The following is a 15,144-nucleotide window of genomic DNA, read 5'->3' as shown; positions in this document are numbered from 1 at the left end:
CAATTTCTAACTCTTGACCATAGAACAAAGACAAATGATGCTATTCTAAAGACTCATACAGTCAGGTGACCGTCATGAAGAACTAGTTAGGAAGGTGTTGGGAAGCACCCACAAGCACACATTTAATGTTTCTGCAGGACATGAGTAACAGGTTAAATAACGGAGTCTAAAGCAAATGCAAAGCATGACTTATTACCAAATGAGGTCAGGGAAATTTATGAAAACTACTTTCAGGTGTGTGTTCTTCCCCTACCCCTGTCTTCCTTTCTTCTTTTTAAAGGATTTCTTCTTTATTTGTGAGTATGTGTGTGCCTGTGTGTTTATGTCATATGTGCTAGTGCCCACAGAAGCCTGAAGAGGGTGTCCTGGAGCTGGAATTACAGGTGGCTGAGCCTCAAGTGGCTAGATGTGCATGCTGGGAGCCAAGACTCTGGAAGAGCAGCAAGAACTCTTAACCCTGAGCTCTCTCTCCAGTCCCCAGAGACTTTAAAAACTGTAGCCTTGTACATGGACATATTTGATATGCTGTTCTAGTTAAAACCATCAAGTGCGTTATGGGCTGCCACTGCTGTACAGATTCACTATGGTATCCTGCCAGGCAACAGGATGAACATCCAGTCTTACCTTTCATTCACTAAAAGTATATCTGTCACTTAGTAAAATGAAATCTCTCCTTAGTAAGGCAAAGCCATAAAGCTTCTCCAAGACTTGTGCAGATCTGGAAAGCAAATGTGAGGCAGGAATGTGCAGTGCTCACCAAGCACCTGTCTGATGTCTCGTTCAGTGTGTTCGATGTAGAGCAGCTTCTGCCAGCCCCGCCTCCCATCTCTACAGGACTCACTCTGTAGCCCATCCCAGGCTGGCCTGGAACACCCTCTGTAGCTCAGGCTGTCTTTGAACTCCGGGCAATCCTTCTGCCTCAGTTTTCTGAGTGCTGGGATTATGGGGTGGGATTTCAGAAAACACCATCACGCTCGGTTCTGATTTGTTCTGATTTGATGCTGGGCAGGAGGGCAGGAGCTGTCCTGTGACTCACTTTAACTTCTTACTCAGCCTCAGAAATCTACTCTACTGCAGAATAGACAGTGGGTGGGGTGTGGCTAGCATGCATTCTACCCACCCCCAAAAGAACAGGCATGCTACTCTCTCTCTCTCTCTCTCTCTCTCTCTCTCTCTCTTTCTTTCTTTCTTTCTTTCTTTCTTTCTTTCTATATGGTTTTTCCAGACAGGGTTTCTGTGTATAGTCCTGGCTGTCCTGGAACTCACTCTGTAGACCAGATTGGCCTCAGACTCAGCAATCTGCCTGCCTCTGCCTCCCAAGTGCTGGGATTAAAGGTGTGCGCCACCACGCCCGGCTTATAACCCCAATTCTAAAAGCTATATAACTTTGTCTTGTTTTGGGGACAGGGTCTCACTATGTAGACTATAGAGATCTACCTGCTTCTGTCTCCCCAGTTATGGGGTGTGTGCCACCATGTCCAGCCTTACAGAATATTTCAGTTGTACCTTCTACAACATGTTCACATTACTAAAACAACAATAACAGTATTTAATACATCCACTCACCTATAACACATGTACCTGATTTTCCTAAAGCTATTGCATTTTGTCTCGAGCATGTTCTACCCCCTGTAAATAGCTGTGTTGACAATATGTGCACATTTGCACACTAGGGAGGATAACCACCTCAGAGCAGGTGCTGGTTACTTTGTGTCAACTTGACACAGACTAGAGTAGCCTGGGAAGAGGGAGCCTCAGTTGAGGAACTGTCTCTAAGACTGGCCTTTAGGCTCTGCCTGAGGACATTACCTTGATTAAAGACTGACATGGGAGGATCCAGGCTGCTGTGGGAGGTGCCACTCCTGGGTAGATGGCCCTGAGTTACATGAAAGCAGGCTGAGCAGGTGAAGGGGAACCAGCCTGGGAACAGCACTCCTCCATGGCCCATGTTTCAGCTCCTTTCTCTAGGTTCTTGCTAAATACGCTGCCTGACCCCCTCCCCCACCTTGTATGATGTTATAGAAGTTTTCCTACTTCAAGTGCTCCTGGTTAATATTTTTTTACAGCAATAGAAAGGACAGTGGCATGACCTTCTAATACAGTAAACAGGCCTGGTTTAAAAATTTGCCGTAGGCTGGGTGTGGTGGTGCATGCCTTTAATCCCAGCACAGAGGTCCTTGAGATTTCTGTTCAAGGTTGGTCTGGTCTACACAGTGAGTTCCAGGACAGCCAGGACTACACAGAGAAACCCTGTCTCAAAAAAAAAAAAAAAAAAAAAAAAAGAATGTGCTCTATAGATGCACAACAGTGCCAGAGGTATAGTGAAAATGTCAAAGCCTGCCAAGGGGAACTCCTGCCACTCGGCTGAACAGCTTCAGTTCCCATTTCTAATGCTGACCCAGAAGGAAATCCAACATTCTCACAGCTTACATAGTGTCATGTGACTGAAAGCAAACATTTAGAGTGCATGGTTAGCACTTAACAGAACTTAGTAATCTCATTTTAAAAATTATTTAAATTACTGATCACTGTGTGTATATGTATGATGTATATATAGGGATGAATCCTGAAGTCAGGGACCACTCTGTGGGGTGAGTTCTCGTCTTCTGGGAATTGAACTAGGGTCTCCAGACCTATCTGGCCACCTTTGCCTACTGAGCCACCATGCCAACCCCAAAATATTCTTATTAATTTATTTGTGTGCTCGCTCATATGTGAGTGCATGTGTCATGGCATACATGCAGAAGTCAGAAGACAATCTGCTGGGCTCAGTTCTCTCCTGCTATGTAATCTTAGCTTGTAGGCTGTCACGCTTGGAGACGAGGGGCTTTATTGTGGAGACATCTTAATGGCCTGTGATAACATGTTAAGGGGCATATGAACACAGACTGTTTTAAGTCAAGAGGTTAACGATAAAACTGTATAAGGACCCCAAATTAGGAAGCAGAGCAGACTAAATCTTTCCCTGCCTATTTCTCTTTCATGAATAAGGAATATAGCAGGTACTTATGTAGCCTGGCGGATATTTAACCATAGCTGGTAAGTGGCTTGTCCCTAAGCTACACAGTAACACAGCAGCAGCAGCAGCACATGGGTGGATGTAAAAGCTTGGCCTTGACATGAAGACCAAGCCCCAGAAAACAAAATGAACGCCCAAAGCTGTCCTGGATTGTATGTGTAAGCTGTGTCATGTGTGGTATGCATATACACACAAACATATAAATTACTAACTTTTAATGTGCAACTTTTCCTAGTAATGGTAATGACACCCTTGTCAAAAAGAAAGAAGAACCAGGCACAGAGTGCAGGTGGACGCCCCGCCCCCGCACTGCTCTCCCCAGCCAGCACTCGGGACTCTGGCAATTTCATCTTAGTATCAGCACTGCTACAAAAATCTGAAAATGATTCATATTTCAGAGATTAGAATGGATGACTTTATCTGTGATACTGAAGCTGACAACCCAAGGAGGTCTCATGTGAACTCTTACACTCCATTCCACGGGGTCGGGGTGGGTAGTGAGATGGATGTGTGCTTAAGAGCAATCATGACGACTGGAGTTTAGGTCCCAACATCTGAGTAACAAGCCTGCTGCCCCCCAATGTCTCTACCTCCTGCTCTGACAGAGCTGATCTCTCCTGTCTTTTGTGCATACCCATGACACATTAAATACACTCACACAGACACACAAAAACACAGACAGACACACACACATATGAAATTATTTTTTTCAAACACACAAGGGAAGCAGGCACCATGGTACACAAACACACCTATAATTCCTAGCACTTGGTAGGTGGAGGCAGGAGAACATGGCCAGACACTCACAAAACAGAACAACCAGCTAAACAAAGCCAGTCCATTTTTAAGGTCCACATTAAAGATTAACACAGAAGGTCTGTCAGCGGAGGGCAAACTGATGGGGCTCTGCAATGAGCCACCAGAGCAGATAGCACTGGGGGAGCACCCGCCGGAAGGACAAGCAGCCTCTCAGAGATGCAGAACAAATCTACCCACCCACAGCGGAGCTACAGGGGCCCAGCCCTCCTCCAGCAATCCTGGGAGCTTTGGGACTTGATACAATTAAAAGCCACTAACATTTCTCATCAAGACTTAGGATTTTATAGAACCCCAGAGGCTAGGACGGTAAAACTTACCTAGGAGGGTGACCTGCTGCACTGCTCTCCCAGCAGAACAAGAAAAGATGAACTTTGTCCACAGCACTTTGCCCCGGCTTTCTGGCATGGAGTTCACAAAGACTGCCTTGTGTACACATAATCACTACTCTGAGAACCTGACAATATAAATCCAGGACCAACTGCTACTGGGGCTGATTGCAAAAGATGTGTGTTGGGGTGTGTGTGTGTGTGTGTGTGTGTGTGTATGTAGGACAGAGGGTGATGTGTGTCCATGTGTGTTAATGTAGGATAGAGAGTTGTGTGTGTGTGTGTGTAGGACAGAGGGTGATGTGTGTCCATGTGTGTTAATGTAGGACAGAGAGTTGTGTGTGTGTGTGTGTGTGTGTGTGTGTGTGTGTGTGTAGGACAGAAGGTGATGTCCTCTATTATTTTCTCTTCTCCTTTTCTGAGACACTGGCTCTCCTGAATCCAGAGCCCCCTGTTTACATTAGAATGACTGCCGGAGAGCTCTATCTATCTATCTATCTATCTATCTATCTATCTATCTATCCATCCATCCATCTACCCATCCACCCATCTCGCCTCTGCCAGTGCTGGCATCAGATGCCTACCATCCCACCCAGACTGAACACAAAATCTGGAGACACAAACTGGCCCCCGGCTCCCAATGCAAGCACCTCATCCATGGAACCATCTTCCAGCCCAAAGGGTTTATTTCCTGAACACCCAGAAAGGCAGGAGACGCAGGATTCGGGCTCCTTCTATAATCCCAGCCCTTGGCATGGAGAGAAGGGAGGAGCAACTTTGAGGCACTTGAGCTACAAGAGAGATGTCACCGCCCGTCCCTCCCCCCAAAGGAGGAGTTGTGCTAAGTCCATCCTGGTGTACACACCCTGGCCACTGGGTGCTTCCCACACAGAACGGCAGTGATATGCTCACAGGCACAGCAGCCAATAAGCATGTTATTGTGACTTTTAACAGAAACGTGGACAAAAATACTGGAACTGTGAGGATGGAGAAATGACTTTGTGGTTCTGGGCTTACCCCCAGTGCCCATATGGTGGCCTACAAGTGTCTATAATCCTAGTTCTAGGAGATCTGATGTCCTCTTTTGATCTCTGTGTGCACTATACCCATAAGGTAGGTGCACAGACATGCAGGCAAGACATTCACATGCATAAAACAAGAATTAAAAAGTTTTCTGAGCCGGGCGTGGTGGCGCACGCCTTTAATCCCAGCACTTGGGAGGCAGAGGCAGGCGGATTTCTGAGTTTGTGGCTAGCCTGGTCTGCAAAGTGAGCTCCAGGACAGAGAAACCCTGGCTCAAAAAACAAAACAAACAAACAAACAAAAAAACAAAAAAAAAATCTGAAAATGGATCAAGAGCCAAGCTTGTGCTTTGGGGCTTTGGTCCCTGCCTGTGTTCACATGAGTCTCCTCCCACAGGAAGTATTGGGGTACAAGTGAGATGAATGGATGAACGAGTGTCCAAGTTTTCAGAATATTTTGTGGGGGGAAGAGTCATTTTCTGAAGGTTAGAGAGATGGCTTGGAGGTGAAGAGCAGGTATTGCTCTTGCAGAGGAATTGAATTTTCTGTCCCCAGGCCCCATGTAAGGAGGCTCGAAGCTGCCGCATCTTCAGCTATAGATCGGACACCCTCTTCTGAACTCTGTGAGCAACTGCGCTCACACGCGCACATACCCATGAATATACTTATTTAAAATATATTTAAAAATAATAAAGACCTTTTAAAAGAGTGATCTGTGAGCCAAAGGAGTCAAAGATGCATATGAAAACTGACAGAATCAACTAACCTGGGCACACATGGGGCAGACCTGGGTTCTCTGCACATACGTAGCAGCTGTGCAGTTGGTCTTCATGTGGGACTCCTAGGGACAGGGGCTGCCTCTGACTACAGTGCCTGCCTTCAGATCCCTTTTCCAAAGATGTGCCTAGTCTTCCTGCCGAGGCTGGTAGCTAATAGCCATGGGAGGCCTCCTCTTTTCGGAGAAGTGGGTAGGAGAAGGGAGGGGAGAGGAGAGGTGAGGTGGGGGGGGGTTGGGAGGAGAAGAGTGAGGGGAAGTTGTCTGTGATCAGGACATTAAATAATTTAGATAATAAAAAGTACCCTTGTGGGCTGGTGAGATGGCTCAGTGGGTAAGAGCACCCGACTGCTCTTCCGAAGGTCTGGAGTTCAAATCCCAGCAACCACATGGTGGCGTATAACCATCCGTAACAAGATCTGAAGACAGCTACAGTATACTTACATATAAATAAATAATTCTTTAAAAAAAAAAAAAAGTACCCTTGTGAAAAGGTGGGAAAAAGTGGTTTCTGGCTTGGAAGTCGACTTGCTGACTAAGTGCAGTGTAAAGAGGTAGGAAAAGCATGGAAGCCACTTGCAGTTTCACTAGCCAGAGACAATCAATTCCACAGTTTTCTTTTGCACATTTGTGTGCATCATTGTATTAAAATCTGTGGTGATGGTGCATAGGCGGCTATCGCACATACACAAGCTCTTTCAAAGTCAGCGTGGAAGTCACAGGTGGGCAACTACACCAAATTTTCTTGCTACTTTTTGAGAATGCTTAGGTAAAAACATTTTTTAGGACTTTCATCTTTGCAAATATAAGAATTTAAGCCTATAAATTCCTAATTCTGAAATGTACCTTCATGTTCATTCAGCTTGAGATATTCTGCTTGTGACTTCTTTGATTAATGAATCCTTAGAAGTCTGTAATTTTAGTTTCCAAATGTGTAATTTTTCATATTTATCTGGTGATTATGAATTTAATCATTTTATCACGAAATTGAACATATTCGTATTATTTTAAGATTTTACTGTTCACTGATGACCTGGTGCAGCAAGGAAGCACTCTCCCAAGCCTCTTGAAAAGAGCAATCTTAAGCGTCAGCTACAGAATAAACTTCTGCTGCTTTAGGGTACCAGCTCTGTGGCAGTTTATTAGAATACTCACAGGAAATGGATGCACTTTTTTTTTAAGGCCTAGAAAGGGATCTACTCTCCAGAACGTTCCCTAAAGCCGCTTGGTAGGGAGAATGATTTAATTTACATGCAGTGGTCCCTCCTTTCCACAGCAGGGCTGCTCTGGTACCCCAGTGGATGCTGAAATGTGTAAGGAACACACTCGGAACATGTTTTCCTCTCTAAACACTCTCTCTGCACTTTCCTATATATACACAGCGACAATAAAGGTTAATTTACAAACTAAGCATAGTAAGAGGAGAATTATACTAATGTACTAGAATATATTCTATACTATAATAGGATAATTGTGCTATATTATAAAAAAGTGTGAAGCTACAAATTATACTGAGCATTATGCTACTAAAGATTCTTTTAGAACAGTATTTATTGCTTGTTACATAGATGTTCTTGTACATTTACACTGTTTTTCTCTATACTGTATTAAGTGTCTTGAGATTGTGCTAGCACGAGGCAGTGTACACATACGTATTTATGTGCGCGCGATGTAAGCGCTGCCTGGGGCTGTGAAGACGGCTAAGCAGCTCACAACACTTGCTGCTCTTGCAGAGGATCCGGGAGGTCTGGGTCCCAGCACCCACATGCTCTCTCACAGCTATCTGAAATGTAGCGCCAAGAGATGTGACACTCTCTTTTGCCCTCCATGGCTTCCTGCACACACACAGTGCACATAAAGTTACTCAGGTTCCCATACAAACACAAACACATAAATAAATCTTTGAAATACTTTGTCTATGTTGGTGATTATTTCTTAAGGTACTTGTCTGGTATGATTGCTGGAACTATTTTCTTAGACCTTGATTTACATTGATAAAGTAATTTTCAAAAGGGCTGCTCCTGGGCTGGAAAGACATTTGCTCAGCAAGTAAAAGCATTTGCTTAGTCTGGAAAACTGAGACTTGAGCTGGATTCCAGAACACACATAAAGGTGGAAAGAGAAAAGTAACTCTATAGAAAACTGACTCCTCTGACCTCGACATGTGCTGTCACATGCACACCATCCCTACAGTGCGTGCGCGCGCGCACACACACACACACACACACACACACGCGCGCGCACTTCTAGCAGAGCCCATGTCTTCTTCCTATACTTCCATCAGGACTGAACAGGATTGAATGCCATTATCGACAAGCAATGACTTTCTGAGCCACAGTTCACTAGGGTAGGTAAAGTGGACATGAGCTAAACAGTTTTTAAAACAGCAACAATAGAGGAAAGGTATTCTAGTAATCTTTTCCCATATGAGTAGTGGAGCAGAAGGGATGGCTCTGTGGTTAGAGCACTGGCTGTTCTTGCAGAGGACCCAGGTTCAGTTCCCAGGACCTATATGGTGGCTCACAACGACTTATAAATACACAAAGTTCTAGAGGATGCCTTCTTCTGACCTCCTGGTGCCCCTCCTGTAAAATATGCACTGGGATATGTACTGTTTTCATTAGAAACATATGTGATTCCCCACTAAGACGGGGCTATGCTCACTACAGAGAGTATTAAGAGCAGAAGTACCTAATGTCACCATGTTGTTGCCCAGCACTGGGAAGGGGGGGGGGGCTGGGAGGGAGGATGGGTGAGGCAGGCAGATCTCTCTCAGTTTGAGGCCAGCCTGGTCTACAAGGGAGAGTTTCAGGATAGCCAAGGCTATACAGAGAAACCCAATCTTAAAACAAAACAAAACAAAACAAAACAAAACAAAACAGAAGTACTTAATGTCAAAAGGGAGACCCTGGCACCCGTCTAAAAGTCCCTGGATGACAAACCCTTCTTTGTCACCTCGAGAAGATCAGCTCAGTAATATATTCCCACTGGCAGAAGCACCTATTCCAAGCCTGCATCTATTCTATCTTCTGGGAAATGTCATCAGTGGTGAGTACTGGCTGGTTTTGAATCTCACATAATAGTGTCTAAGAAAACGGACTGTCCTTTGACAACCCAGCAGCTCACACTTGCTTCCCAGGAGCCTCAGATAGTGTCAATGTATCTCCACCTTCACTCTGAGTATCAGGTCTGTGAGAGCAAGGAGACTCAGCCTCAAGGACTAAGCTTTGCCTCCAGGGATGCCCAGGACTAATGACAAACTAACAGACAAAAACACACACTGCTGGTCTGAAGTCATAGGACCACTGGTTATTTCCTATAGCCTCTCTCCACTTGCCAGTACAGATGCTACGCATCTGGTCAGCAAGGCCAAGGTACCTGCTGGAGGGACTCCTGGTTCTGCAGGGTCAGCCTCTGCATGTGCTGACATCACACACGGTACACAAACCCTAAGTCAAAGGAGCAGAGGCTCGCTTCTCAACATGTCCTGAAGACGTAATTCCTCCCGAGCCATCCAGGGCTGCACAGTGAGACCCTGCCTCAAAACGTCTACGTAAATGAGTGACTAAATTCCATCATGGTACGTTTCTTCTATCTGTGTTTGAGAAGGGTGTTTTAATCAATAACCCTGCAATCCCAGTACTCAGGAGGCTGAGCCTTCTCTGCTGTCGGTCTCCCTGCTGGGACTTTGTGTACACACCCTTCTTATGTGGGTGCTGGCATCTGAGCCCAGTCCTCGTGCTTGTGCAGCGAGCATTAACCCACTGGGCCATCTCTGCAGCTCTAAACAGAGAAATTTTAAAAAGTTCCTCAAACCGTACAAACATCCCCAATATAACAAAGGAGGGTATGGATGTGGAAGAAAAGGAACATGAGCTTAGGGAGCTAGAGATTTAGTTTAAGAACAATCTAGAGATTTCATTAAGATCACATATCTATCTAAAAAGAAAATCAACATTTTACAGAGTAAAGGGAATAAATATATCTTATTTATTTTAGAAAACCTAAATATATTATTTTCTCTCTTAAAATAGAACACTACTTCAGGCTTCTAACTTAAAATTAATTTAATCCAATAACAGATAAAACACAAAAGCTCAGGATTTCACTCTTTAAAGATTCTCTTTCAGACACCAAAAGATTTTTAAACATACGTTTCTAGTTAGGTAACCAAGAATAATCAGGGGTAACCTGAAAATAAATGGGGTCCCAACCACAGCCAAGTTGTTAACACTTGGAAATATGACGGCAACAACCTAGCCTGTCCTCCGTGTGTGCCACTTACTGGGGTTTCTGAAAACAGCTTTGTTTCTTGTTTTCCTGACTCTGGAGCAAGTACACAAACTTGTTTCACAAATGCTGCTCCAAGATACCCAGAGGCAAAGGGGCACAGTAACTGTAAAGCACATCACTTTACTCACAATCTCTAAATTACTACATCAAAGTGTTTTGCTTCCATTCTGGAGAAGCCCAAGGCACAGTCTGAATGCCCACAATGCTTCATAGAGGAGGCAGAGAACGTCCTGAGTCAGCAGGTGCTGATGTGGGCACAGCTCAGGACTGGGAAGGCCTTTGTCTGTGAGTACCATGTTTATAAATGATTGACTGGCAACTGCAGTTCCTGCCCCTGGCTGTTGACAGCCTGGCTGCTCATCTGCAGACACCTCCCATGGAGGCTGCAACCTCTCCGCTGTGCTGTACACAGTTACAAGCCAAGGTTCCAGGCTGCTGCAGTAGTTGCTGCTGCTCGGTCAGAGCCCACACCCACTGTGTACGTGTGTCTGTGTCTGTCCTTCTTTCATTCCCTCGCTGCCCTGGTCAAGTTTCCAAACCCATGGCATGTAAAGTGTGATAGTTTTAAAAGTCCTTTACTTTCAACTTTTTAAAATATAATTTATTTTTATGTTCACCAGTGTCTGGCCTGCATGTATGTCTGTGTGAGAGTCAGAAGCGCTGGAACTGAAGTTAGAAGCAGGCATGAGAGCTATGTGGGTCCTGGGAATTGAACTGGGTCCTCTGCAAGAATACCCAGCACTGTTAACTGCTAAGCCATCTTCTCCATCCCTAATTTTTAACCTCTACTATGCTTCTAGAAATGTAAAAAAGTAAACAAACAAACAAACAAACAAAAGACCATTCTTGACAGTTCAGTTCAATGGCAGTGTGGTATGTTTCTAAATCAGCACACATCTACAATCAAGACCCTTGAGAGGTAGAGGCAGGGGGATTATTACATGACAGACTAATAACTGGCAGAGTCACCTTGAGCCCTGGTTCTGTGGGGCTGGCTGGAAGGTTAACCAGATGACATGATAATGCTTCCTTTGTTAGCCACAGTCCATGAGCACGGAGAGCAAACCCTGTTTTACACTGTATTACTTTTGCATTCTTTACTGGTGGAAGGAACTTGGGCCCTGAAGATAAACACTTGGCAGTCACCCAAGGCACTGTGTCCTCGTCATCCCCCAGCCCCAGGGACTGCTTTGTCTCAGGTGGCTCTTCCTTCCACAGCTCATCCTTGTTACTTTAGACTGGAATTGTTACCATTTTCATAGTCTCGGCTGGGGTATTCCTGATCCACCCACAAGGTTGCTACTCTGCATTAAGTTCATCTGTGCCTAGGTTTAGAGGCTCAGCAGCTTCCCATGAGTGAAGCCCAGGTGCTTCACACGGCTATGTTATCCTTCCAGGCCCCCACCCTGCTGGGCCACACACAGTCCTGCAGTCTCCTTACCACCTGCTCTTCCCTGGCAAGGGACAGCTCAGAATAATGTACCATTCCCAAAGCTCTGCTCCACATCCATGTGGTGATCATCTAGTAAGGTCTCAAGGTCTAGCTCAAGCCTTATACTGTGCAGCAGAAGCAGTCCCTGGCCCTTCCCTCTCCTCTCCAGTAGACCCAGTCCTCTGCTCTGGCCACTAGATTAGCTGCTAGTTTTTAAGGTGAGCACATGTAAGAATGGGGGATCATATTGAACGCCCACAAGCACAGAGATAGGGAATCCGAGCGTTTATTCTCTAAGCACTGCAGTGGCTGGAAAGGCCTTTCTATATGGCAGCCTCGTGGTAAAGTATAGAACTGGTTCAGAAAATAAGACTTGGAGACCACAGCATCTCAAGAGAACAACTGTGCCCATTTCTCTTTGTGAAACTGAAGGGTCTCTAGGATTTGAGTGGTCAGATCTTTTCTGTATACCTCAGCTAGGACAGAGTCTAGGCCTCAGGAGCTCCAGTTTCTTAGTTACTCATATAATCACTGACCACAGAGTTAAATCTCATAGGTGTCAAGGGTTTTAGAATTAAAGCAGACATTTCGTGGGTCCAAATGGTTGTTTAGACACAGTCCATGGAACAAGGAGACAACCTCCCATGGAGTACCTCCTGGTTTTCTACATTATACTCTGTTTCCCTGGCCTTGAACTTAAAAAAAATTTTTTTTTTCATGTGAAATAACTGTTTCACCTAATTTAAAGCAAATGCCCACCATTCTGTTAGGACTCCCTAGATCAAGCGGTGTGCCATTAACAGTCTGCAGCAGTTCTCAATGAAGAACTCAAACAGTATTATTACAAATGTTTACATGCACCAACAGCAAACCTGTGCTCACCATAGAACTGTTATGCAGGAGGCAAGTTTATATGCAAAGTACTAAAAGTATTAAAGATTATCTTTAGGAAACTGAAAAACTAGATTTTATAACTAAGGTCCTATTTCACAGTGTACCTTTCAAAATGAATGGGGATTCTCTTTCAAACAAATTATGCCAAGGGCACTAGCTAAAAGGCTTCTTGGTAGCCTCTTCAAACTGGAATTTTCTTCCCCAAAGACTGCTAAAGCTTTGAAGGCTGTGTAAACAGTACTGGCATTGTACAGACTTTCAGCTAATGGCCTCCAACCCTTGTGTACATTCTGAACCCAGCTAAAGGAAGCTGCAACAGACAGAATCAGTGACAGATGCCAAACATCCTTAAAACTAGTAAAGCACTTGTAAGAAACATACAAAATGCCTGCTTTTGTTAGGCGACTGTAATGCTCTCTAAAATCTTCTCAGGGCTAACTCTGACTGGGAAGGAGAACGTTGAGTAAACTGGGAGTCGTGACAGGATTGCACACAAGGTCACAGCATGGAGTCCCTTCTCCTAACTCCCACCTGCTCTGTACAATCCACCTGTCCTGCAGATGTTCATAAAGCACTGCTCCTTGCATGCTCATGTTTTTAATGTGTGCTTCTTGAAGGAGAATAAACATGTGCTGCGAAGCCATCACATCTGCAGTTTGGCAAAGGGAATGTAAGCTAAAGCCACCTTACAGCTTGGGATGTGTTCTCAGAAAAAGCGAAGAGATCATAGAGATTTCTTGCAACTATAAACACAGTACCTAAGTATATACACATATACATAGTATACATTTACACAAACGATGGCTCACAGGTCTCATGCACAGGAATAACCGTACTTATGCTTAACCTCTATAAGACACGCGTTCTTAAGAGTCCATACTCCTGAAACACTGAATTTAAAATTGCTTTTCCACTTAATACTGTTTAAAAAGTAACTTTTTCAATATTTTCTGGGTGCCGTAGCCTGTTTAACAATGTCCAGTTGATAGGACCCTCCTCTACCTTTTCCACAGTCTCTTATATCCCATAACTACAGTTGTGTTTTCCTAATTTACTATTAGGAATCACTGTGATTTCTATAGCATTTTAAAGGAGGAACCCAATTGATGGCTCTTTCCCTATCTGTTAGGAACTGATGTTTAAATGACCTCAGATGTTGCCTTTGAAGGGCTTTGAGACAAAGAACTCTAACAGAACATAAGCGTCTTGAGACCTCAGGGGTAGGGAAGAATCTTTTCCCCGGTAAGCAGAGACAAGGGGTGGGGGTGGGGGGTGTCAGGGAAGCTGAGCAAGAGACAACAATAAAAACCAAGAGGTCTTGCCACCTCTGACCCTCCCAGCCCTGTAACAATGAGGATGCTGCTGAGACTAGGCACTGGCAGCTGGCATCTGACCATACCTTCATGGGTAGGCTCTGGGTCGGGTGTAAGGGAGATGTCATCCAGCTCTCGAAGGCAGAGCCATTCTCCATCCATAGACACTCGAAATTTGCAAAGGTAGATGGTCTCCATGGCAGCCTGTGTGATCTTGTCAGTGGTGGGGGTTGGCATATCAGTCGGAGGCGTCAGGGCAGACATGATGAGTCAGCTTCGACCACAACACACACACACACACACACACACACACACACACACACAAATAAATAAGACCTCTGCACCAAAAAAAAAATTCCAAATCCCAAGCTTTTAAATAAAGCTTTTAGAAAACGGGATGGGAGATATTAAAAAAGAAAAAGGAAAAAAAAAAAAAAACAAAGAAAAACAACAAAAAATACCTTGTAGAACAAACTGCTCAAAACAAACAATTCTATACTCTCTTTTCTTAACGGCAATTCCTAAAGGTTAGCAAGATTAGACGGTGCAGTCTTCTACCAGCGTGCTCTCCTTTTATCTTCCTTTATTCCAGCCGGGCTATCTATAGGCTTAAATCCTATACGCCCAATGCTGCCTTAGCTGGCTTTCAAAAATTGGTCTCAGCATGAATAAGTGAAAAAAAAAAATCCTCCTTCTTTGTGCAGAAAAAAAATACAAAACAAAAATATATAAGTGAAAAAAAAAATCAAGCTATTTTTCAATTTATCTTAAAATTTTTTGACCAGCAGAAATCACTAGAGGATCTGCTCGGATGAGCCGGGATGCTGAGCTCCTCTAACAGGATTGGTTGTGCGCAGTAAGCAGGGTGTTGACCAAAATGGCTGACTAATGAACTGAACTGAAAATCCAGGCTCATGTGACCAGCCGCTCTGAGCAACCGGCAAGCAATTCCCAGGATGCTTTATAGATGCTGCTGATGCAGGAGGAACAATTAAGCTGCTCTCTCTCATCCTGCACAACCCACTTTCAGACTGTGCTAGTCAAACTATGAGCAGACCTAACACAATGCACAGATCCTCATCAATTCTCTACACTCCGGGATGGAAGGGCGGAACATCAGACAATACTCTGGCACAAAAAGCAGCTAGAATCATTTACACAATTCACTTCTATGATTATACATGCAGCTATTGAAATTTGTTATGCAGAGGATGACATTTTAAGAAAAGCTGGAAAAAGAGCTGGAACAGT

General features: G+C 44.4%; 1 protein-coding gene across 7 annotated transcripts in view; it reads right to left on the bottom strand.

Annotated features, from left to right (window-relative positions):
* Rufy3 (RUN and FYVE domain containing 3) overlaps nucleotides 1-15,144 on the bottom strand; it is a 78,724-nt gene that overhangs the window by 45,301 nt on the left and 18,279 nt on the right. Inside the window, exon 1 of one of the 7 annotated variants that reach the window (XM_029545054.1) lies at nucleotides 13,980-14,853. The exons of 2 other annotated variants lie outside the window; for them this stretch is intronic. In XM_029545054.1, coding sequence (XP_029400914.1) covers nucleotides 13,980-14,157 — 178 coding nt within the window. In that variant the 5' untranslated portion in view covers nucleotides 14,158-14,853. Of the gene's footprint in view, nucleotides 1-4,155; nucleotides 4,382-13,979; nucleotides 14,854-15,144 lie in introns of those variants that run through there. 4 more of the 7 variants (XM_029545055.1, XM_021210489.2, XM_021210491.2 and 1 more) reach the window with 4 other exon arrangements.

Source organism: Mus pahari, chromosome 13 (assembly GCF_900095145.1).
Source record: "Mus pahari chromosome 13, PAHARI_EIJ_v1.1, whole genome shotgun sequence".
In the NCBI taxonomy this organism is placed as follows: Eukaryota; Metazoa; Chordata; class Mammalia; order Rodentia; family Muridae; genus Mus; species Mus pahari.
Note: the sequence above shows the minus strand (reverse complement) of the source record. Positions and strands in the feature narration are given on the sequence as shown.